Source organism: Bos indicus x Bos taurus, chromosome 1, assembly GCF_003369695.1.
Source record: "Bos indicus x Bos taurus breed Angus x Brahman F1 hybrid chromosome 1, Bos_hybrid_MaternalHap_v2.0, whole genome shotgun sequence".
NCBI classification, from domain to species: domain Eukaryota; kingdom Metazoa; phylum Chordata; class Mammalia; order Artiodactyla; family Bovidae; genus Bos; species Bos indicus x Bos taurus.
This window is the reverse complement of record NC_040076.1, coordinates 1,172,134-1,198,302: the sequence shown is the minus strand read 5'-3', so window position 1 is coordinate 1,198,302 and position 26,169 is coordinate 1,172,134. Positions and strand designations below refer to the sequence as shown.

Genomic DNA, 26,169 nt, shown 5'->3' with positions numbered 1-26,169 from the left:
CTTTATAAATAATAATTGCTAATTAGTTATTTGATTAGATTTTGTTTGAAATTTAGGTAATTCTTCCTAAATAATATCCAGGTTGTTTTTTTTTTTTTTAAATAACTGGAATGTTTCAGGGTCAGAGAAAGTAGTCATAGAAATACTACCAGTTTCAGGATTTGGCAAGAATAAAGTGATACAAGTCCCAGCTTTTAGTGTGTTTTTGTTTGTGGCAGTTTTACTCATGCCAGTCATTATTGACACTGAGTTTTAGGACGAAGGATTTTATTTGGTCAATTTTTTTTAGTATAGTTGTTGTAGTGTGTTAAGCTTCAAAAAGGCATGGAGAAGGGTTTAAGACATTTCTATGTGGCACTATTATTAATTAGACTTAATAACTAATACAGTAGAGCATTTATATTTAAGCTTTTTTTCCAGCTCCTTAAGAGGTATGCTGTTAAGTGACTTGTACTGTGGTCTGTTTTGAAAAGAGATGGCTTTAGTATCATTTATAGGACTTGATAACTTTGCTACTAATTTTTAAAGGAAAATAATCTAGGTTCATCAAAAAGCATCTGCTTTGTCAAGCATAGAAAAACATTTCACTCTGAGGTTGCCTTATCTCAAAAGGAGAAATCACTTTAGGAGTTAACATGTGGAAGGCATTAGATTGAATAACAAAATGTTTTTCATATTGTTCCTCAGCTCCAATTATAATTACTTTGAAGGTTCAGAATTTCTCTCTTTTTCCAGGAGAAAACCTGTCATATTCACATAAACTCAATTTTAGGTAAATTTAAATGTCGGTTTTTCAGTGATTTTCTTAATCCGGGACTGAAAAAATCTGATTAATATTGACAATAATTTGTTACCTAATGGCTTACAGATGTCTATTTTGTTTAGGTTTGGAAGATACAACAATAATGATGTTGTTTTTCAGTCTTCCAGAAAATTTTTCTCTTTTTCCCTCCTCTCCTTGCCTTGTATACCCTTCAACAAGAAAAAACACTTTTTTCAGTGTCTTCCTTCTAGCTAGCAGAATAAAAATTTAGGGTTGTTTATAAATTGTATGTTGCTGTCTTTGTAGGAACATCTGGTTCCCTTTGAGGCAGGAGTCACGTCAAGTTTCTAGGTTAATGTGTGATGACTAGCACAGATGTACATTTGTAGTAGGAATTTAGGGAAATTTTGTGACAGTAGTCTACCTAGATTAAGCAATACTTGGTATTGTGTTTGGGAGTGGATGATAATACCTAGTAAATACCTGTTCTATCCAGGACCCTAACTTAGCTACAAAATTCATTACTCTTAGAACTCAGCAGTATCTGAAGATTCATTTTGTTGTCATTTAGTCATTAAGTCGTGTCCAACTGTGTGCGACCCCATGGATTGTAGCCCATCAGATTCCTCTGTCCATGGGATTTTCCAGGCAAGAATACTGGAGTGGGTTGCCATTTCCTCCTCCAGAGGATCTTCCCGACGCAAGGATCGACCTGTGTCTCCTGCATTGCATTGGCAGACGGATTATTTACCACTGAGCCACCTGGGAAGACTGAAGATTCATATAGGTGACCTTATTTATAATGAATAATTAGAGTCCCCCTCCCCCAGGTTGCTTTACGACCTCGGTGCTTTTGCAGTCTGAGACTACCACAGTAAGAGAAGAAAGGGCAGTGTCATGATGGGCAGTTGTTGTTGCCAGAGAAGTTAGACCACTTATTTAGGACAGTATATTTTTGTTTTCAGTTCAAAATGATAAATATTCTTCCTGACATTAAGTGATAGCATGGATTGCTCTTTCCTGTGGAACTAAAGTATATATATTTTTAAAGTTTTTTTTTTTTTTTTTTAATAATGTCTTGTTGCGCCGTTTTGTTAGACTGAAAGTTTCCTCATCGCTTGGTGAGCCCCTCCTCTAATTCAATCTTTGTCTTTTGTCTTTGCTGCCTTGCAGGGTTGGTACAGTAGGCTTCACTAGACTTAGCTGCAACTCAGAATGTCTCCTCCAGCCCCTGAGTAAATGCTGATGGTCTTGTGGAGAGTGGATTAAGAGGACGAGCTAAGTTCTCAATCCCAATTAAGAAGCGGAGGAAAATTTAAACTGTCTCCTTCAAAGTTTATCACAACCACCACCATCAAGACAGCAAACCAAAGGACAAAGACTTTGACCTGCTGTGTTGCTCTGTGTAGTCCAGTTCACGTATGGTTTCCAGACTTGGCTGGGGTTACTCATGAGTAAATAAAAAGTCGGACACTTCTGTCATTGGACGCTTGTATTCGCAAAGTTACCAAACATGAGGGCTGTACTGGAGACAGCAGACATTGCCATAGTGGCCCTGTATTTTATCCTGGTCATGTGCATTGGTTTTTTTGCCATGTGGAAATCTAATAGAAGCACCGTGAGTGGATACTTCTTGGCGGGGCGCTCTATGACCTGGGTAGCAATTGGTGCCTCTCTATTTGTGAGCAATATTGGGAGTGAGCACTTCATTGGGCTGGCAGGATCTGGAGCGGCAAGTGGATTTGCAGTGGGCGCATGGGAGTTCAATGCCTTGCTGCTTTTGCAACTTCTGGGATGGGTTTTCATCCCGATTTACATCCGGTCAGGGGTATACACCATGCCTGAATACTTGTCCAAGCGATTTGGTGGCCATAGGATTCAGGTCTATTTCGCAGCGTTGTCTCTGATTCTCTATATCTTCACCAAGCTCTCTGTGGATCTGTATTCGGGTGCCCTCTTTATCCAGGAGTCTTTGGGTTGGAACCTCTATGTGTCTGTCATCCTGCTCATTGGCATGACCGCTTTGTTGACCGTCACCGGAGGCCTTGTCGCAGTAATCTACACAGACACCTTGCAGGCTCTGCTCATGATCGTTGGGGCACTCACACTTATGGTGATTAGCATGATGGAGATTGGCGGGTTTGAGGAAGTTAAGAGAAGGTACATGTTGGCCTCACCCAATGTCACTTCCATCCTGCTGACGTACAACCTTTCCAACACAAATTCTTGTAATGTCCACCCCAAGAAAGACGCACTGAAAATGTTGCGGAACCCAACAGATGAAGATGTTCCTTGGCCTGGATTCATCCTTGGGCAGACCCCGGCTTCAGTCTGGTACTGGTGTGCCGACCAGGTCATCGTGCAGAGGGTCCTAGCAGCCAAAAACATTGCTCATGCCAAAGGCTCCACCCTGATGGCCGGCTTCCTGAAGCTTCTGCCAATGTTTATCATAGTGGTCCCCGGAATGATTTCCCGGATACTGTTTGCCGATGACATAGCTTGCATCAACCCCGAGCACTGCATGCAGGTGTGTGGAAGCAGAGCTGGGTGCTCTAACATTGCCTACCCGCGCCTCGTGATGAAGCTGGTTCCCGTGGGCCTCCGGGGCCTGATGATGGCCGTGATGATTGCCGCTCTGATGAGTGACTTGGACTCCATCTTCAACAGCGCCAGCACCATATTCACCCTCGATGTGTACAAACTCATCCGCAAGAGCGCCAGTTCCCGGGAACTGATGATCGTGGGCAGGATATTTGTGGCCTTCATGGTGGTGATCAGCATCGCGTGGGTGCCCATCATCGTGGAGATGCAAGGAGGCCAGATGTACCTTTACATCCAGGAGGTAGCTGACTACCTGACGCCCCCAGTTGCAGCCCTGTTCCTTCTGGCCATTTTCTGGAAGCGCTGCAATGAACAAGGGGCTTTCTATGGTGGAATGGCGGGCTTTATCCTTGGAGCAGTCCGCTTGACACTGGCCTTTGCCTACCGTGCCCCGGAATGTGACCAACCTGATAACAGGCCAGTCTTCATTAAAGACATCCATTACATGTATGTGGCCACAGCGTTGTTTTGGATCACAGGACTCATTACTGTAATTGTTAGCCTTCTCACACCACCTCCTACGAAGGAACAGATTCGCACCACCACTTTTTGGTCTAAGAAGAGCCTGGTGGTCAAGGAGAGCTGCTCCCCGAAAGATGAACCATACAAAATGCAAGAGAAGAGCATTCTGAGATGCAGTGAGAATAGTGAGGCCATCAACCATGTCATCCCCAACGGGAAGTCTGAGGACAGCATCAAGGGCCTGCAGCCGGAAGATGTGAATCTGTTGGTGACCTGCAGAGAGGAGGGCAACCCAGTGGCTTCCTTAGGTCATTCGGAGGCAGAAACACCCGTGGATGCGTATTCCAACGGGCAGGCAGCTCTCATGGGTGAGAAAGAGAGAAAGAAAGAAGCAGAGGACGGAAGCCGGTACTGGAAGTTCATCGATTGGTTTTGTGGCTTTAAAAGTAAGAGCCTCAGCAAGAGGAGTCTCAGAGACCTGATGGAGGAGGAGGCTGTTTGTTTACAAATGTTGGAAGAACCTCCACAAGTTAAAGTAATACTCAATATTGGACTTTTTGCTGTGTGTTCACTTGGAATTTTCATGTTTGTTTATTTCTCCTTATGAACTTTTAAGGATATGATGAGACACTAACTTAAGAAAATACTGGTCTTTGGAAAACAACAACAACAAAAAACCCTGCAAACTTATGTAACTGTGCATCTCTCAGGCATTGTTTACGCTGTAGATTTTAGCCAAATTTTACTTAGCAGAAAAATCATCTATTTGCAAGACTTTTATTTTCCCAGAGATGGATGAAAGTAAATTTTCAACCTAAATGAAGTAAAACTTGTTTAAACAGACTGAATTGTGCAAATGTGGTTTAAAATTTTCCATACCAAAGTGAGGAGAGACCAATTATTCTCATAGAGCACTTAGAGCAGAGTTATATGCTAAGGTATCGTGAGTAAGATACACTGTCTGCACTGCCAAATCTTGGTAGGCCTTCTTACCCTGAAATAGAAGACTTGCTCATTTTAAAGTTTTTTCTCTGTCTCTGTAATCCCTACTCCCATTTTAAAGAACTGAATTTGTACATTGTATAATCCATTATGTACTGAAAATCTAACATGTGCTTGTGGAGTACTTGTTTCAGGGCGAGTTCGTTTGCCAGGTTCGTTTTGTTAGCATGAGCCTATGGATTCTGTATGCTGGAAGAAAGGAAGAGGAATGTTTTTTGTAGCTGTTCCTGTACCACCAGTATATGGAATGTTGGGGGAAAGTTCCAGCTGTTTTTGTTTTCTTTTTTCTTTTTTTTCCCTCCTCTGAAGTTTAAGTGAACCACACTCAAATGATCACCAAGTAGTCTTGTCTTTATAAAGTTGTATGTCATGACTGTATTGTAAATGATTATGGGGGGCAGAAAATGAAGTTAACATTGCTGATGATCCCCAAATTTACTGACCAAGTTAAGATTGTTTATATAGTTTGAAAATTAGCATCCCCTAAAGCAGTGTTTGATCAGCTAAGCTGAACAGGTGACTCCTTGTACACCATTAATTCTCTAGCTTTGTTTTTGTCATTTGGTAACATTCTTTATTAATTAGTTAACCTTCCTTAGTGGATCCATTGGAAGATATGTCTGGAAATTTGAAGAAAAGTTAACTTGGCTTTTGTGTTGGGTTGCCCCACTTGATTAGATTGTGATACATTGAAGTTGAGTTTTTAGAGTGAAAATATCATTCTGAGATCATAATGTATCCTTCATAAGTTTTTTTCCAATTTTTTTTTTTAATACAACGTATGTACGCAGCCTCTGCATTTTTGTTTAAACAGTTACAGTGACTTAGAGCATGAGGGTATTTCATTGCAAACAGGCCATCAGTAACAGGAAACTCAGAAGAGTGCATGCTTTGCCACTGGTGGGGTTGCAGTATAGCCTTTCTGTAGAATGGATGACAGATTCCAGAGAGCTTCTACGGATTTAGTAGTGTGTCCTATGGAGATTACAGGACTTGTGTAATTGTAGGATCCTCTGTCTTGGCATGGCTCAGTATCCAGTTCCAGCGTTCCTGGAAGAGAATCCATTTTTCACAGGTGGATTCCCCTTCATGAGCACAGGGTACAAAAGACGTTTGAGAAAAGCTCTCCACAGGATGTCGTTCTTTGTGCATGCTGTCCTTTTTCCTCCATGGCACATGAAGGAAACTAATTTTGTATCTACTTTCTTTGACTTTTCTGTAATCTCTGATATTTTTTAAATTGCATGATTTTATTAACCTTGTATTCTTTAGGGGAAAATTATTACTTTTTTAGATACTTTTGTAGATTTTGAATCAAAACTCAGTCATGATGACTTTAAATTTTTTTGTATTTGTAAACTAAGTTCATTATGATGGACTTGATTAGTTCAAAGTTGAGTTTTAGAAATTACTAGGTAGTATAATGTCTTCCCATCTCCAGGAGGCTTTGTGATGGACTGAGTCTGTAGTTGAGAAAATAATTTGTGTTTGAATAGTATGATTTCTGAGAGCTTATTAGAGTGCCTTGTGAAATTTTTTTTAGTTTCATTCTTAAGATTTAATAAGCTGGGGGCCAAATGAAAGTAAGGACCGTCCTCAAGTGGAGGCCGAGGCTGTGACATATTCAAGGTTACAAAGTCTGTTGGGAAGAACAGAAAACCAGGTGTCCAAGTCTGGACTTATGGTTTGTCCTCTTCTTTTCTCAAAGGAACTGTTCTTCTTTTGAGACAGCCTTTTGGTATTTGGGGAAATAATAAGATCTTAGATTTTTCAAATTGCCATTAAGTTGTAGAAATTAAAATTTTTCTTTGAACACGTTGCTGTGTAACTCAGCAGTGAGGTTTGACCTATTGGCTGAGCAGCCTTCTTATCTCTTCTGTTAAAAGCATAAATGAATAGGTGGTGTCTAAGTGGATTTCCCCCGCTTTGTTTAATGTTGACTCCTAATAGTTTGGGGTCTTAGCATCCCCCTGCCTTCTCTCTGCTGTTGTCTTAGTATGATACATAAAATACATCATCTTGTATCTTATTTGTGTGTATATAGCAGTAGGTCAAGTTTAGAGTACTAATGTTTGTAAATAAGGAATGGTTGTTAGCATATCCATTAGGATTGTTTATTCTTGCCAGTGTAAACATCACTTTATTTAGACTGAAGTCCCTGAAGCTTGCCCTTCTTATTGCTTCCCAGTAATAGATAATATGCTTGAATGAGTATGTGAATTCCTGATTGCCGCTTCATTTCAAGGGACCATTCTTCAGTCTTTACTTCGTTAGAATGATCATGGAATGATACATAGTCTCTCATAAAGCTAGCAAAATAGTCATACTTTACACTAAATGGGTCCTAAGTGATGACATTGATACCTAGACGTTAACATGTATATATTTTCTTATTGGCTCAAGCTAAGATTGAGAACTGGCTAAGAGTGATTGACTGAAATAGTTAGCTAAAAGTCAGAATGAAGTGAGGACACTGGTATTCAAAGGTGAAGAAAAATACTGTCTCATCTGGTATCCCCAGTTCTTAGATTTTGTCCTCTCGGGCAGTCTTAGTCTCAAGATCTGATGAGAAGAGCTTGTTGCCCTGGCATGCAGAGTGATTATGGGTTCCTTTGTGGAATGTCTCATTTCCCTGTTGAAGAATATTTTGTCTTTCTACCCTGAGATAGTAAGTGGCTTTTGAAACAGCAGAGCCAGTCTTTTCCCCAGCCTTTCTTTGCTAGGGAAGATACCACTCTTATCTTCTGGTTAGAGAAGCATCAAGCAGTAGCAGTGCTGCTGTGTCCTTTGGCCTCCGTCCAGCATATCTCATCTCCCAAGGCTTCTTTTTCACTTGGCTCAAAGGCGCCATTGTCTTTTTGCAGAAAGAGGCTGGCCTGGGTCACAAAGCCCTAACTCTCAGGGATGGCACATGAAGTAATTAACAGGGGCCTGTTGCTTGATGAAATTTCACATTTTAAGAATTGGGGAGGAAGGTTGCTACTCAGTTCTCTAACCTGAGGCTGAGTAGGGGCTTGGAAAAGTCTTGTCCAGGGTGGTTAGAACCTTTAAGTCTCTACATTTCTCAGTCCCTTGTTATCTTCTCTATATTGAGTTTTGTGGATCCTCTCTCTTTAGAGATCATGTGATACAGGTTACTTTCATTCTTCACCACCCTGTTGACCTGCTATATTATTAGCTATTAAAAAGTTAGACCCATTAATGTTCCCACTTGGCATTCCTTTGTTCACGCTGTACTCCCCTGTGTCATTTTCATCTGAGGTATGATGGCTGAAAATGACCACACAGGTATTTAGCAGTGACACCTCTGCATTTCCGAGTTTGGGTTGAGAGATGTTTAAAGACCATTGCTGTTAAATTATGTTACTACAGAGACCTGCCAGGACAAGATTTTCTGAAGAAGTCGGAAAAACTACTAGATGAGATGCTGAGAAGTACCTGGGTGTAGCAGCCATAGGCTTCAGTATTCATAAGATTTCTCATTAGCTGGGTGTTAAGTTGCTTGTCCTTTTAATGTTGACATTAGCCTGAGCAGACGTCAGAGATAGGACTTAACTCCTGTTTGTGTGTCGGCCCACCTACCATTCAGAGAGACTGGTTTTCCCCTTGATTTGTCTTCTTTCACATTGCTTTAATTAATTCACCTATTCTTTGTTTGAACACTTAACATGTTCCTATTTTGATCTTTTGTCAGTTTAATTCAGGCTTATTGCCATGGTGTGCACAAGTGGTGCTCTGCCCCAGATTTGAAGGCCTGGATCCAGAGAATGATTCACTAAATAGTAGTTGTGTTTAAATATACTAAAATATCTATTAGCTTAAACTGTTAATGCTCCAGAGTTTTATTTTCAGACTTTGTGTTCAGTAATAACAAAAGCCCTAATAATTCATCAGAATTTTATTCTCGAAGCTCACTTTTCAAAAATTAGGCAGAAGTAGTTAAAATTCACACCAGTCCCTTGGAAATGATGGTATCGCAATGTAGAGAGGAATGGGGTTTGTTTTGATGCCAAAAAGCCTTGTTGCAGCAATTAAAGGTAAAAAGTTGGAACTAGTCAGTTGGCATATAGAGAAACTCTTCTGTACTAGTTAGGTGTGAAGCTGGATTATGTAAGAAGTAATCTTTTAATCACTACGGTTGATGTTTTAATCACTACGCTTGGTTTTCTTGGTTGACTTAACTCAGGGCTGCCAACCCCCTTTTCCTCCATTAAGCTAACTTCTCCTAATTTGGTATTTTTTTTGGTCAAACTCTCACCTCTGATGAAAGAGTTACTTTCAGTTACTTTGACTGCAGAACAGAATTTAGCTAAGGTTCAAAATAATTGATAGGCTTTGCCAGTGCTGAGTCTCACACCATTATTCACATTGTCATATAAATGTTTTTATTTAAACTGCTCTCTCCAATGCTGGGAATAAGGCTTTAAACTACTGATTCACCTTTAAAGGAATGTTGTGTGAATTGATATAATTTTATATGTTTGTGTCCATCTCAAGTCCTTTATAAAAGATAGGGTTTAGCTTTTTGTTTCGAGTTAAGTGCCCCATTTATCTGGTAACTAATAGCCTTAACCATTGGCATGTAGTCTTCTGTTCAGAAGTAAACACAAAGGTTTGATATATCTGCATCATTTCTCATCTCATGCACTTTATTTTTTGGAGGGAGGACCATAATCTGAGACTTGACTTAAACCAGTAACCTTAATTTATGTAATGACGTCTGAGGTTCGATTTGGCTACCTGGATTTATGGTGTGTTTGGGTAGAGGGATGCTAGAATAAATCAGACAAAGCACAGTGGCCTCAGATTCTTGCTAGTGTAGGTGCAGTGCCCTGCTCTCCTCAGAGAAGCCCTGGATTGTAATTGTTTCCCCGATAATGGAGCCATGGCACCCCCACCCCGCCACCCAGACAGTTTACAGAGAGTGAACTCTATCAATGAGGGAAGTACATTTTTCAGTGATTTCGGCAACAGCACAGATCGAGAGTAGCTAACCACATCTTTATTGGAGACTTGTATTTTCCCTGGTAAATTCACCTTGTATACCCAAGTGCTGCTGGATAAAGGAGTGTTTACTTTTTTTATTGCCTCTGGAGAAACTTGTCTGGATAATTTTTCAGTGTATCAGTGTCGCCTATACCTCTGTAAGTGGAATGTTCACTAATAACTCACTTTTTTGTTTTAGTAGTTGGAAACTGAAATTAAGCTCATTGCTATGTAGAGTATTGAAATCCCAAACTGGCACAGGCCATTCTGTAGGGTATTCCTTAATATAATCAGCTTCTGAAATTTATGTTTTGATTAGCACCTTTCAGTTGCTGATATTTAATCTGCTAGTTCACACCTTTCCCTTTCTTGAAACATAACTCTTACATAATTCCTCTTTTTAAATTTTGCTATGACTAGTAAAGAAAATACATTTATATTTACATATTTTACATGCAGCCTTTATTTAGGTTCAAAGAACCAGGTAGGTCTAGCTTGTGTTGCAGCTTAAATGTTATTTATTCATCTGTGTTTGTTTCCTTTATATCCTTAATTAAAGATTTAAGGTTACTTATTCTGTGAGTATCTTTTAACTTTTATCATCTTCCAGTGTAGGTTGGGTAGGCATGTCTGAGAACATACATGTGACAAGAGTTTCACATTCCATGATAACAAAGCTTAAAGTAAGTTTTATAGAAAGCACAAAACCATGTTCCCTCATGTGTGTAACTCCGCGTGTGGAAAGCACAAGGCTAACAGTACTCTCAGCATCCCACAAGTGCCCGGCATAAGAAGCCTGCCATGGGTCATCTCCGGAGTTGTCGGGATGAGCACCGCAGTGCTGCAAGCCCTGGCCAGTGAGAGGTACCTGAATCAGGGGTCCTCAGTCATAAGAGGGTCAGTGTCCTAGTCTGAGGGCCTGTGTTCTGCTTTGGTGGAGGAGAGAATACTAGTGTCAGGACTGCTGCAGTTGTACTGGGGGGTTACCAGCTAAAATGGGGCCTGTGGGCTCTTCCCTACGATTGAACTGGAGAAACAGGAACAGACTTGTAGGTTTCTGTGGGTGGAGCATTTTGACAAACTTATGCTTTAAGCTGTAGAGCCTTTGGGTTATTTTTTTTAATCATAAATCTGTAGGAAATTTTACCTCCTGTCAATAGCACCCTGAGATCATGGAGAAATCTCACATTTTAATAGGGCAAATACTAATCTTTAATCTTTGTATAAGTTTAATAAGCTTAATGAAGGTATTTTTTCATATGCCTGACTACCTTCATTTTAATAGAGCAGAATTCGATCCAGGTGTCACAAGCATCAAACAAAGTGAGACATCTGCCAAATCAACTACTTTTTGCTTTTCACATTGATTGTAAGAGTCTAAAGGATTCTTTTGCCTGTTGTGTTACAAGACTAGGTTAGATGAAATCTATGAATATGCCTGCAAAAGAAGAAAAATAATGTGTTTTCTTGCACTCGGCATTGCCCTTATTTTACTCCTCACTTCATTTGAATAGTTAGCCCCTGTTTATTGGCAATGAATAAATACATTTCTCTCTTGGATCTTGCCTATACATCAAAAGATAGGAAAACTCTCAGAATGGAGACAAGGGACTACCTTTTTCCCACTCTGCTCTGTTCCATATATTTATCTTAGGGATAGTCAACTTTAATAATAATATGGAAAGAAGATTCAAGCGGGTGTAGACTAATGGAACATGGTTTAGAAGAATTAGCCTGAGCACTTTGAGGGAGAGAGTATGGCCTACAGCGAAGAGCCAGCAGGTGTGTCCCTACAGCAGTTAATGTAGCACCTCAGGCTTTGGTGGAGTTGAGAGGAACGAGAAATACAGGGAAAAGGAGAGGTGTGAGGAACATCTTTGGCTTAGCCATGTGGGATAAGGCAAAGGAGTAATAACCTGTTAGTTCTATATACTATATAGAATGTGCTCTGTACCTTTAAATTTTGTTTTTAAATCTAAAATTGTTTTTAAGAACTTAAAGGATGCTTTTGAAGATGCCTTTGGCAGAATATCTTTCATCTCTAATTTCCATGAATGATTGCTTTAGTATAGGTGCACGTGGCTGTCGCGGTGTAAATACGTACAGTTAGAACTTTCTCATTTCACTATGAGATCTCTTTTGAGTGGCAAACAGATCAACTAGTCTTTTTTGCTCATGGACTTTTCTGTGGGGTTGTTAATATGCAAAAGCTTTATTATTTTCTTTTTAAATAATGAATATTACATTCGTGTCAGATGATGGTATGGAACCTGTTGCCCTGCTTCCCCCCACCAATATTGCTTCAGTTGATGGATTGCCAACAGAGTTCAGAAATGAAAGCGAGGGATTTACCCGTTCTTTGCTTGAATGTCCCATTTCTGTTGCCTGGGCCTATGTTGGCAGTCACATGTGAACTGTGCTATGTTTCTCAGTGCTGCTGCTGCTGCTTCTCCTTTTTTTTTTGATAAGGTGGATATCAAAAATAGTTGCTGTGCAAAAGTTAGTAGTCTTCTTCAAGAAGAAAACCAATTCCTTTTCTAATATCCTGTGAAATTGCTTCATTCATTCCTTTATTTTTAAGCCAAATGTCAGCAGAGTACTGCTGCCTTCAAGTAATTTTGATATGTAAGTATTAACGCATTTTTAACAGATGTCTACATTGAAAAATGTTTTTCCCAGTGTCCTGCCTATTAAAGCTTTGTTCACACGTTCTGTGAGACCAGTCTGTGCACTGGGGTGTGTATTGTGTACATGGATTGTTTCGTCAGTTATGCATTGTAGACCAAATGTGATGTTAAATGAAGTTGTTGAGTTATTGGTGAGTTTTTTGAATTGTAAACTGATTTCCAGTGTACCCTTCATTGTCTGCAGCGTGTTTTTTTTTTTTTTTTTTTTCTTTTTTAAGGTTTGACTTACCAAGTCCATCTCATTGTATAATGTTTTAGTTGCGAACAGAAAGTAGAATTTGGTATAAACCAGGTAACTTCCATATTGAAAGGAATACAATTGAAATTGTAGATTTAGGATTGTTAACCATACATGACAATTCTAACTTGACTCTTCTATTGTATACAATCTGATTTTTTAAATTGTAGACATGTATGATCTTGGTTTAATGTGTTTTTAAAAGTGTTATTGTTTTAAAAAAAAATGAAGCATATCTGCTAAAGAGCTGTCAGTTTTCATTACTGACTCTGTAAAATACACTGTTTTCTGTGTACTGTGTGTTATTTTGCCAGCTGCTGCATTAGCGTTTAAAAGTATTTGGAAACTTAAGATGAACTACATTTCTTGCAAAGTATATTCCTTTCTGTGGTATTTTGTCCTGTAACTGAAGTATAGTAATTATTTTATGGAAACGTTAGCACTTCTGTACCAACTTTGAATAAAATGAAAAATTTACATTTCTGTGACTGAGTATTTTCAGTACGAACACATGCCCGTCCTCGAGGTTGCGCCTCAGTTCCTTTTCTCTTAGCTCATGAAGAGTTCCAGTACGTTTCCCCTACTGCTTATTGTTCTTCTTCACCTTGGTAAGCATGGACTCGCAAGTATTAACTGATAATACAGAGTAAATAAAAATACGCTCAGTGTTTTCACTTCTGATTCTGAAATAATTGCAGATGGTAGGACAATTGTAAGGATAGTGTGAAGAACCCAGGAATCGTTTTCATCCAGATTTATAGTAGTTAACGTTTGGCCACAGCTTCTTTGTCATTTCTCTCATCAGACACTTTCGTGAACCATTTGAAAACATAAGTTGCAGACCTCACTCCCCTTTATCCTCTTAAGTATTTGGGGGTATAGTTCTTAAAACAAGGACAGTCACCCATATAAGCATAAAATAATTATCAAAATCTGAAAACAGTGGTACAATATTTTAATCTAAAGCTTTTATTCAAATGTTACTCTGTTAAATGTCCTTTTATAGCAACTTTTTTTTTTATATTCTTAAGTTTGGAAACCAGTTCATTGCATTTAGCTTTAATGTCTATCTTTTTTAGTCTGAAATAGTTTCTCAGCTGTTCTTTTTGTCTTTTGTAGTACTGATATTTTTGAAGTTTAGATGCCAGTCATTTTGTGAATTCCACTCCTATTTAGGGTTGTTCTCCTCATGACTTGACTCACTATACATTTTTGGTTACATTTTGACTACAACATAAGCAATAATAATAGGTCCACAAAGCCTCACATTGGGAGGTGTGTGATGTGTTGTCTCATTATTGTTGACATTAACTTTGATACTTGATTCAAGTGGTATGTACTGTGTCTCTCCACTATCTAGTAAACATCTTCCCTTTTGCTAATAAGTAGGTTGTGGGGGAGATAATTGGGTTTATCTCCCTGGGCTTCCCTGGTGGCACAAGAGGTTAAAGTGTCTGTCTGCAATGCGGGAGACCTGGGTTCGATCCCTGGGTCAGGAAGATCCCCTGGAGAAGGAAATGGCAACCCATTCCAGTATTCTTGCCTGGTGAATCTCATGGACAGAGAATCCTGGTGGGCTACTGTCCATGGGGCTGCAAAGAGTTGGACATGACTGAGCGACTTAACTTTCACTTTCCCTGATAAACTCTAATTTGGGCTTCCCTGATAGCTCAGTTGGTAAAGAATCACCTGCAATGCGGGAGACCCCAGTTCAATTCCTGGGTTGGAAAGATTTTGCTGGAGAAGGAATAGGCTATCCACTCCAGTATTCTTGGGCTTCCCTTGTGGCTCAGCTGGTAAAGAATCCGCCTGCAATGTGGGAGACCTGCGTTTGATCCCTGGGTTGGGAACATCCCCTGGAGAGGGGAAAGGCTACCCACTTCAGTATTCTGGCCTGGAGAATTCCATGGACTGTATAGACCATGGGGTTGCAAAGAGTTGGACATGACTGAGTGGCTTTCACAGAGTTCACATAAATAACTTATTATTCCTCATCAAACTAGCCCATAGTTTTAGCATCCATTGATAATTCTTGCCTGAGCAAGTTATTCCTGTGGTGGTGTAAAACAGTGATTTTTCTTTCTTTTTCTTTTTTTCACTATACTGAAATCAAGAATTTCCTCTTCTCCCCGTTTATCTATCAGTTTGAACTCATGTACTGCCTTATTTAGTAGGTTATGATTCATTACTGTCATTGTTTTGCTCAGATGTTTCCAGATTTAGCTAGCAGGTGTCCCTTCAAGCTAGTTTGGGTTCTCTGTGGCACGTTCCATTGTTTCTTGAGTACTCCCTGGCACAGTGGTAAAATAATCCGCCTGACAATGCAGGAGACACGAATGTGGGTTCGATCCCTGGGTTGGGAAGATCCCTTAGAGGAGGAAATGGCAACCCACTCCAGTATTCTTGCCTGGAGAATCCCATGGACAAAGGTGCCTGGAGAGCTGCAGTCCACGCCATGGAGTCACAGAGTCAGACATGACTGAGTGTGCATGATATCGCCTCTTAACAGCTGTGTCTGTGCCCTCCAGTCCATGTATTTCTCTGTTGTATCCACTCCAGAGACTCAGCCTCCAAACATGCATCTAGGGGTCCAACTACTCCATAAACTTCAAGCAGCTTTATTTTAGTTCCCGACTCACCCTCATTTTCAAAGGTGTACTCCGTGTTGCCGGTCCCCAGGTCTTGGGAATTCTACAGTGTAAGTATGGTTGACTCTTGGTTTTCCCCACTGGTGCTTTTTCTCCACCTGCTTTCTTTTTCTTAAAATCATACTGCTGTTTTCCCCTCCTCTCCCTCATTCTTGTAGAGTTGTGTGTTAACAGCAACACTGTTTAACAGGAGTTCTCGTAGGTTTTCAAGAGGGGGTGAAATATGCTTCTGTTGAATCCTCCTAACTTGCTGGGGAATCCTGGTATCCACTCTTCACTTAGCTTTTGAAGCTCGAAATTTCAGGGCCTGTTGCCCATTTCTGCCTTATCCTGAAAGAACATGTTGTCAACCAGAAGCACAGTGGGAACTGAGAAATTCTGCTTACCTTGGGAGTTAGACAACTTTTATATGTGACCTCCAAGTTTGAATGCAGTACTCCAGGGTAGATCCTGCTGATTTTAGACTGATAGGAAAAGGAAATAGAACAGAATGAGGTCTGTCGTTAACTTTGGATTTTACTCCTTCTAGCTCTCATTTGAGATTTTATTGTCATGCCCTATAGCAGATTCTCTGTAAAATACTATTGTCTTTACATGGGGCTTGCTGACTCATTAACAGAAGTTTTGATAGGTGTTTGGAGTCTCAGTTGTGTTGTAATGTTCTCTGGTACACTCTAAGAGTCAAATGTCCACTGGTTTTATTGCATCCCAAGAATCTTCAGAAGTTTGGAGGCACCATTTTGAGTCTCCCACCGTGTCTTTATTTCCACCCTCCACCTGTTTGTTCCTAGTTCCTTGACTGTATGTCTCTGATTTTGACTAACAAGATATGCTTAACTTTCTTATGCGTCTCTACCTTTATATACATACATTATATATATAATGTGTAGTTGTATATATGTGTATGTGTGTGCTGTTTGCCTTTTTGCAATGAAGATCTTATTTCATTTGAATTTTCATTTTTTAGTTGAGGCCATTTTTCCATTCTAGTTGAATTAAGTACAGTTAGTAACGTCCATCTGTCTTTCCACATACTCTCTGATGCACTTACTCATCAGACATTGGTCGACTGCATCCTGTGCTCCAGGTTCTTTGGATTTCCAGCACCTGGTGACGATGGAACAGAAAGCCACTTGGAGAGGCTTGGTTGGGGAAGAGGGTGTCCTAAATAATGGCACTCTCAAGATGCGTGTGGAGTGAGACACACACACAGGATTAGGGAAGGAGAGGCACACTTTTCCTTGGAAGTAGCTGATTCTTGAAGGGTATTTTGATTTCTTGAATTCCTCTGTGCTTTTAAGCCCTTTCTCTTCTCTTTAGAGCAATGTAGTCCTGTAAGAACCTTCCTCCCATTGCTTGAATTAAGCACCCCTGCAGGATAGTCACAGTTTGGGTCTGTTGTTCACCAAGATAACGCAAATCTGACTCTCTTGCCAAAGCCCATGTATCTGCCTCTTTTCGAGGCATATTTTAAAAAAATTTCCCTTAAACCAGTCGGCTGATATTTTTTGCTAAACCCATACATACAGTGACACTTAGAAGATTCACAGAAGCTAAACTGACTCTGCTGATAACCCTTGTTCTCTAGTATCAAAGCCCTTTGCTGATTCTTATCTCCCTGGTCTCCCTGTCATTCCAGTGCTGCGTCCCCTCCTGCGCCCTGAACGGGTTGAAATATAAGGCGAAGGCTGTGCACTGAATTGTGCATGAAGGAGAGCAGTCAATAAGCCAGGTGCTGCTCCATGCTGTCCACCTGATGCCTGCTCTCACTATCAGTTTCATGAGCTGTGGCATTTCATCTGCTTGCTGCCATGGTAACCAGGACTCCTGCCAGTCTTCTTGATTCCTATCTTTTATTCATCTGTAAGTGCATCTGGAGGGGGTATGAAGAGGACCGAAATGGAAATCCCCCAGTTTTAAAAGGATTGTGGGTTTTCAATGTTCTCAGAATAGCAAACATGGATACTTCAGTTTTGGCATTTTCCCACCTTTTCAGGTAGTATTAACCACAAGTAGTCACCTATTAAAATTGTCATTTCACATTCAGGGAGGGCTCCATTCTTACTGTGAGAAAAGTGGAGCTTTTATGCTTCTTAAAATTGGAGGAGAGCATTGCTGAAAATCCTCTGTTAACTATAGTTCAGCCAGGATCATTCATCTTTGGAGTGATGAGAAGCCAGCCAACTTGCTACTAGAATGTCATTCTCACCTTTGTTCACACCTGGGGCACTCTGAAGAACTGTAATGCCCAAGGTTTTTGAACCCCTAGTCTAACTGAATCAGCATATCTGAGGGTGAAACAGAGTGCCCTTTAAAGACTCCGCAGATGATTCTGATGAGATCTAGAGCAATGCCTTGGGGATTCCGCCCTTTTCCTTTGACTAACCCGAATCACAAAGGGAATGGTTGGTTATGGGCAAACGAGCCCCCACTTTGGCCCTAAGTGACCTCTGAATGACATTCTTTTTTGAGTTGACACCTTGGACACAAGTAGGTTTATTAAGGAAGAAAAACTACATTGCGATTGAACTACTCACGTTTCCTGATGAGTGAAAAGAAAAGCACTAGTTGCTTAATCGTGTCCAACTCTCTGTGACCCCATGGGCTGGGGTCCTCCAGGCTCCTCTGTTCGGATTCTCCAGGCAGAATTCTGGAGTGGGTAGCTATTTTCTTCTCCAGGGGATCTTCTCAACCCAGGGATCGAACTTGGGTCTCCTGCATAACAGGCAGATTTCTTTACCATCAGAGACACCAGGGAAGCCCATGTTTACTGATAACCCAGGCACATAAATAGCCGACAACTAGTCATTTCGTGTGTTGCGCTCAGTCGTGTCCAACTCTTTGCGACCCCATGGACTGTAGCCCACCAGGCTCCTCTGTCCATGGGATTCTCCAGGCAGGAATATTGGAGTGGGTAGCCATTTTCTGGCTCTCTTGTAATCACGGGTTCTTTCTTGCTCGTTCTTTAAATTTATTCATTTATAACCTTTGACACCAATGCCGTTACTGATGTCTCTGCACAGACTAGCTGCAGGGGTCCTTTGGACGCCCACTGCATTTAAGGTAAGTCCAGTTTGTGATTTAAAGGCATGGTGCCAATCTTGCGGCTAACCCTTTTATACCCGCACGTTCGACCGTGCCGCGGACCGTGACCCGACTTTACTATTTGCACTCTGCTGTAGGCACAGTGTTCATCTGTGCTGAACTTGGCAGTCACTGGACACTGACCACTCTGATTTTTTTTCTTCCATTCTTCCCTGGGTTCTTTCTATTTTCCTCATATCATCCAAAGCATACATTTTGGTGTTAGCTTTCCCAGATCCTCAAGAATCTCAGCCCTGGCTGCCTGGCCGTAGAATGGGCAGCTTGTCTTAACTGCTCTCATTCTCTCGCTTTCCTTGGCTGTTGTGTTTTTCAAGGCCACACTTGGCCTTTCCCCATCGCGTCTCTTCAGTCTGCCCTGATGCTAGACTCAGAGATCTCAGGGATCCAGTTTTCCCTCTCATTCCCCAAAGACGGAGCAGCCAGTTGCAAGCGCTTGTGATGCTTGAAGTACAGTTTGCAAGACTCTTTCAGTAAACCCGGAAAAGCTATCTGTACCACCCTGATTGTTAAAATATTTAAAATGTGTATGGATATGGAGTCGGTGGAGTTCCCAGTGTTGAGGCATAGTTTCAAGGCTTTGACACAGAATTCACAAACTATGGCATCTAAGAAGATAGCAGTTGGCATAGGCTTAGGGGAAGAAATTCTTCTTAAAACTGAATTTGCCCTTCGCCCCCATCCTAAAAGTTTGTTTTTAAAACACCTTTTCATTTTAAAAGAAATTAATATAATTAATATAATGAAACATAAAAAGAAGAGACTGGAATACTCTCATCTTACTACTTAAGGAAAACTAATACAATTTAGGTGTATATTCATCCAGAAGCTATATGTGTATATTTTAGTACTTTTTTCTTCCGGAAAGAAGCTGTGTATTGACCCTGCATGCCGATTTTTTTCTTTATTTTATTAAAATGTTTTTATGTCAGTATTTAAGGATATTAGGGTCAGCACTTTTTTAATGGCTGCATAGTACTTGTTCAATCAGTGAAAATAACTTATTGAACCAAACTCCTATTAATGGACAACTATGTTTTCATCTATTTACTGTCTTAATAATTTTGTGGTATTTTGGTAGCTAAATTCTTGTGCATGGGTATCGTAGTTTTCTTAGAGTAATTTCCTAGGAGTGACTGTAGGATTGAAGGTGTACACATTTTAAACTAATATATATTGCCAAATGGCCCTCCAGAAAGTTTGTTTTTACCGAAAGTGTGTTCAAAGAAACTGAAGTCTTAAGTGTTCTGGGCGAAAAATGGCCATGAGTGGAAGAAAGCAAGGCTTCCACCTGTACTGAGTAAAGTGCCCACGTGGATTCCGTCCCAAACGCAGATTCCATCAGAAGCTGCTGCTTGTTGAACTGTCATCCCACACGTGCTCCGAGAGGACCCTAGCTAACCCTCCACCCACGTCTTGAAGAGGTGCTTAGCCGTCGGAGTCTGGCTGAAGTCTGCCAGCTCTAACCGCGCCCCCCCAGAAGTGTTTCCCCTCCCCTTTTGTTAGTTACTCATGTGTATCTGCATGTCCCCCTCACAGCCCTCTGAAGGGCGGGGGCTCTGTGTCTCTTATCCTGTGGCATTTCTTTTGGAGGTGGATTACCTGATGAGTGACTTGGAAATCCTTGTCCTGAGGGAGACACTTGGAGAGGAATGTGGGTGGGTAAATATGAGGTTGAACCTTAGGAAATAGTCACTATTTGGACTGCTTGGTCCTCCCCAAATGGCAGTTTCACAAGGTTCAACCTGTATTTCTGATACCCACAGAGTGTTGTATGTATGGGAGATCTATCCAATTTATTCTCACTCCATTTCCAGATGTGAATGTCTGCACGTTCTCTCTTACAGCTGATTTATGCCATTAAGATTATTTTAAAGTTGTTCCCCAGTAGAGATTTCTAGATGCCCCCCCCAATAATTGTTTACTATAAAAGATGATTATGTAACACATTGAATCTCATAATCATGAAGGCTTTTTCACTTAGCACATTTTTCAGCAGCTCTTAGGGTGCTTTTGGTTTAATGGCTAAATGACCACCACTTGGAATGTCTGAACTGTGAATGTATTTAACAATATTTTAAAATTTTGAGGTATTTTCGGTTTTGTAAAGCACACAGCAGAGGCATATAAAAAGAAATAGTTTTTCACAGCGTTACAGTATTTGTTACTTTCCTGCTACACTTGATGTGTTTTGGTTCCCGTCTCTTCTCCCATCCTCTTCTCTGCCTTTTAAAGTCTGTTGAGTCTTTTGTTCATAGTTATTTTACATTTTTAAAAAATGGTCTTATTAAATATGATTCATGGACAAAGTAGTAGAGCAGTTAAGATCTCTAAAGTGTTTTCTGTCTTTGACCTTTAAAAGTTCTCTAAGAGTTACTTTTCTAGCCACTTTAACCTACAAGTTATATAGTGTATAATAGTCCATTATAGATAAGTATAATCATGTTCCAGCATGTATTTATATATCTTTACATTAAAAAATTTTTTTTAGTTTACATTTGTCCTTACTGAATTTTATTCAGATTTTTAAAATAGCTTCTGTATTTAACAGTTTTAATCCTTAATTACTGTGAGAACTGCAGCTCTTGATTCAATAAATTGTGGGGCAAAGAGATTTTCTTGAGTCATAAAAAATATCTGATGAAACAGTTCCCATGGACTCATACCCAGAGTCGGGCTCTGTGGATGCTAGGCAGGGCTGGAGGTAAGTGGTGTCTGCTCTCTTTTCTAACCCAGGATTGCCAGTGACACAGCTTCCTTGGAATCTGGTTCTTCTGTTGGAAGGTGCTCACAGATTTTGTTTTTCCAACTGTTGTGAGAATCTCAATGCAGAATTTCCAGGCACAAGTCTCTCTATTTGGAAATGTAAATTTCAAGGAAATTATTTTAAGGAGACAAACCTTGGAATTAAGGTGCAGCAAAGATAGGGAAAGGCTTTTACATTTACATTTTCACAGGTTTTGCCAGTTTTCTGACTTGGCTCTGCCTTCTGTAAATCCTCCTTGCTCCCAGGAATTGGGCTACTCTTTGTAGAGTGAGAAAGGTGAGATATGAGTGGGTGCTGTATGCCATTAAGTATTGTGAATTCCTGGGGATTTCTCTGGTGGTCCAGTGGCTAAGACTCCGCTCTCCCGGTGCAGAGTGCCCAGGTTCCATTCCTGGTCAGGGAACTAGATCCAACATGCTGCCACTAAGACCTGGTGCAGCACAATAAATAAATGTTTAAAAAAAATATTGTGTATTCTGTATGGTTTTCGGGTGGGACGTGAGGGTGTTGTAGTGATAGCTGCGTATACCACTGATTCAAAGCCATGTTTGCCAGAGAGTCTAATTTATGAGATAGTTTTGTTGACAGGCTTCTCTTCTGGGATGAAAATACGTTCAATTAAACACTGGCCATTGACTGATGGTGCTGCTCATGGTACTCCCGTGAACTCAGCTTGAATAATGCTGCTGATGGCAAGTGGAGATGCTCTTCCTTTGTTTTCCTCATCTTCTTGCTCTTTGTTTATTATAGCAGCTTTGCCTATCAGAGTCCTTAGAGCTGCAGGTTTCAAATTGTGATCTGAGGAGCCTTGGGCTTCCCAGGGACATTTTCAGGGGATCGGTGCAAAGACAACAGTGGGTAAAACAGCTGTTGCCTTAGTATAAATCTAGGCACCACCAGATTTTACTCGTAGTTAATGTATTCTTTACCACCATGCAATTGGAGTGTTTTTAAAAATGCCATTTTACTTCCTAGTGTCCTTCAGAATGATTAGTGGTGCCAGAGTAGTATTGGAGTTTAATCTCAGCAGGGGCTTTAGGGGGCTTCCCAGGTGACAACAGCGCTAGAGAGCCAGGCAATGCAGGAGACGCAGGTTCCATCCCTGGGTCAGGAAGATCCCCTGGAAGAGGAAATGACGGCCCACTCTAGGATTCCTGCCTGGGACAGGTCTAACCTTCCACCTGGTCCAAGGAGTGATCTGATGGTCACCTGATGTCTTTGCATTTTGAGTGATGGGTAGGTCAGTGCTTCACAAGGCAGCCTGTTTCACTTTGATGTAGCTGTAATTTTCAGAAATGTGTTCTTGTTTATACATCAAGGCTGTAATTTTCAGAAATGTGTTTTTGTTATACATCAAGGCTCTGTTTCTCTGTAATTTTTATCTTTTGATTCCAGTCTAAGTCTTAGGGCCCAATCAAAACATGTCTATCTTTTACATAGTAGCCCTGTAAATATTTGAAGTTTCTCCCTAAGTCATCTTCGGTAGGCTGAACACCAGTAGTTCCAGTAATTAATAATAGTTCAAAATTTTAGCTTAAGTTTTAATTTTGTCTAGGATGAACTGTCTTTTTTAAAGTATTGTTTAGTGTAAATTTTTTGGATAATACTGTATCTTACCAGCAGATTATTAAAACAGTCCAAATTTAACATTTATGATTATGTACATGTGAACTTTCTATTCCTGAAGTACATGAGCTATTTAGTTCCACTTGTACTAAATGAATTCTGGGTTCCTTTAAACTGTAGTATTAGTGTTAGCAGCACTTTGGCATACATGAGACAGGTGCACAAAACACCCACACTGAAATGTTGCTTCGGTGTTATAGTCACTGCCCTGACAGTAAGCTGTGTTGTATGTGAAAAGCGGCTTCAGACTGTATTAGAGAAAAGAGGAAACTTCATGTCCCTCCAGGGTAAAACTGGGAATAGGTAAGCAAGAGGCCCCCTTGGGAGGAGGTGCGGTAATTTATTTAACAGCCCGTTTTTAGTGCCTCTTCTAGCAATACGGACTGTGGTAACAGTCGTGTGCAAGATGGACAAATGTGCATGCTCTCCTGAATCTCACGTTGCTGTATTGAATCAGTGAGTGGAGTGAGTGATAGTCGCTCAGTCGTGTCCTACTCTTTGCTACCCTGTGGACTGTAGCCTGCCAGGCTCCATGGGGTTCTCCAGGCAAGAAGGAGAACGACTTAAAGAGTCTGGGGTTGGGATGGGCACCTCTGGATGATAGGGTATCAGAAGGAGGAACACTGGGAGAAAAGACTTGGTAAACACACACACACACAAAACTTTTATGTGCCCCCAGGATATTTTGAGAATTGTGGCATAAGTATTGTTTGTGTGAAACTCAACAGAGACAGAAAAGTGGTTGAGAGCCACTGACTTAGCACCTGAGAAAACTGAAGCACAGCTTTAAAATGGATAGATTTTAATAATTTATCCAGAGTTGCGTAGTATTAGTGAAGGAATTGTGACTGGAATTCAGTTTTTCTAGTTCCCATTCATGTTCATTCACTGTTTCTTTTCCATATTTTTTTTCTCAAGTGAACGTTTTCGGCTTCCCAATCTGTGCCGTAACAGAACTGTGTTTCATTGACATATGGTGGGTTGGAGGAAAGTCTTAAGGAGCTGCTTTACAGATAGGGTGAGAGAAGCCCGCAAGAAGCACGTGCGTACAACCTCTCTCAGAATAGTTGGAATTAAAGGGTTCAGAAGCCTTGTAAATGAGAATTACGCCAGCAAGGTCCTGTGCTTCCTGTAGACATATGTTTGTTTGTTTGTTTGTTTTTAACAAATTGAACATTGTGCTTTGTTGAACAGAACTTTTTTTTTTTTTTTTTTAAGAATCCTAGCATTTTTATTTTAATAGACTTCTGAGTTTCACCAAATGAGGAAAGTTGGATGCCTGGGCTCATGGGTTGATTGGATAAGGAGCCAGTGGATGGAGAGTGGTGGATTTTGCAGAAACCCATCTGCATCCCGGCGTGCTTGTGTGGTGAGGCTGATGTCCCTCAGCACGTTGGTGCCCAGCGCGTCCACCTGAGGACCCATCCTGGGGGGTCTGGAGCTCAGCGGCCCAGGCTCACCATACTGGCTGCCGCACGTTTTAGGGAGAGTGGGGTGAGGTCTTGCCCGCTTCCTGTCTTGCCCGCTTCCCCTCAACCCAGTAACAGTGGAGCAGAGGTCAGCCAGATTAGTTTCCACTTTGCAGGTCATACAGTCTCGGCTGTAACTTCAAGTCTGCTTTTATCGTGGAAGCAGCCATGGGCACTATGTAAAATGCCTGAGCTGGCTATGTGCCGCTAAAACTTTGTTTGCAATTCTGGCGTGCTAAGATTCAGCCCTCAGGCCCAGACTTCGAGTTGATGAGGCAGGTATATAGGACAAATTGAGCAGCTCTCTTCACAAACAAGACTTTTAACCCCTCCTTCGTCTTTTTTTTTTTTTAACTTTTGGTAACATGAATTACAGTGAAATGAATGTGGCCATTCAAGCAGTTTGCCATTTGGCCATTTGACCTTGACGTGCCAAAGTTAGAGTGTGTTTTGATGTTTTCCCGAGCTACATTCTTGTTAGGTAGCCTTTCCCCTTTTTTGGACAGAAGAAAATCTTTGATTTTACAAGCTCTTACTTCAGAAGAGGTGCTCCATGTTTCATACTGTAAACTCTTCAGTCGGAGTTTAAACAAGGCAAGAGGCATTGAGATATATTCCTTTCTAATCAGGCAAAGCTGAATTAAAATTTATGATTTGAGGAGCTAGTCAGAAGGCTGTAATTAGTCAGAGTGTGTGTGTGTGTTTCCCTTATTCGTTCTTAATTTGTATAGACTGTCCATCTGTCTTATCATAAGTTAATTGATGTAATACCAAGTCAAGAAATAGCATTCTTAATGAAATGAAATATTCCCCTCCTGTTAGATATGAGGTTTCTGCAGAACATGGAAATGTCTGGGAACTAATGAAATGTGAGAAGAATTTAGGCTCCACTCGATTAGAGCTATACAAAAATGTCTATGGAGAAATTGCTATAGATTTTTACCCAGTGTTAATACAAGCAGATTTTGGCCCCCCCCTTTTTTTTTTCCAGGAAATTTCTGTTTATCATAAGGTTGGTTAAGTATGTAAATACACATAATTTTCATTAGGAATTAAAAAAAAAATCCCTAGTGGGCTACAATACGAAATTCAAGTAGAACTTTTATTTCTAAACCTTGAACTAACAGTGCATTCACAGCATTTTAGCAGTGTTTGTCAGAAAGAAATTACACAGGTACGTGGTGGGTTTTCTTCAGGTTGTACACGTTAAACTTTTTTTTTGCAGTTTTCTTTTCATTTGATCCAAAACAAGCCACCGGAAGGTAGCCTTTTCTGAAGTTCACTCCTGCATTTCAAGATTTCTTTGCTTGCGTTCCTTCAGTCATGTCTGACTGTCATGTTCCTCGTCCTCTGACCTTCTTCCCCTGACTCAGCTTTTTCAGTGTTCCTTTTCTTCACATCAGGCTCTTCCAGTTGTTAATGGCCACATGGTCTCTAAGTCATGACATCTCTCAAAGGCCCAATTGCCAAATCTGTAAACCTTCTTTGCTCCCTTTTTTTTTTGGTCCTGATGAAAATTAAATATATGTAACAGTAAAACACTAGACCAGGTCATGTAGCAGTTATGCAACACATCGTGTTGGCAATGTATGAAAACATCCATCTTGTTATCCTTTGGCTGGTCCATTCCCCTTTAACTGCTGACCCGCTCGTTGTTTTCTCTCCTCAGACTCTGCTCAGATTTGTCTGCACCTCAGGCTCTGGTGTTTTCTCTTTCCGTCACGTCTCTACCTTGGCAGTCCAGCTTCTGGCAAGATTGTTGAGTGACCGTGTGGTCCCCATACTGTGGGCTTTCCTTCTCCATGCTGTTTCTCTGGC

General features: G+C 40.7%; 2 protein-coding genes across 5 annotated transcripts in view; both read left to right on the top strand.

The window, feature by feature from the left end:
- SLC5A3 (solute carrier family 5 member 3) overlaps positions 1-13,218 on the top strand; it is a 33,866-nt gene extending 20,648 nt beyond the window's left edge. For 2 of the 3 annotated variants that reach the window (XM_027548320.1, XM_027549670.1), the window contains exon 2: positions 1,937-13,218. In XM_027548320.1, coding sequence (XP_027404121.1) covers positions 2,277-4,433 — 2,157 coding nt within the window. In that variant the 5' untranslated portion in view covers positions 1,937-2,276 and the 3' untranslated portion in view covers positions 4,434-13,218. Of the gene's footprint in view, positions 1-1,525; positions 1,551-1,936 lie in introns of those variants that run through there. The other variant, XM_027548901.1, reaches the window with a different exon arrangement.
- Positions 1-26,169, top strand: part of MRPS6 (mitochondrial ribosomal protein S6) — a 65,788-nt gene that overhangs the window by 21,784 nt on the left and 17,835 nt on the right. The window lies entirely within an intron of this gene.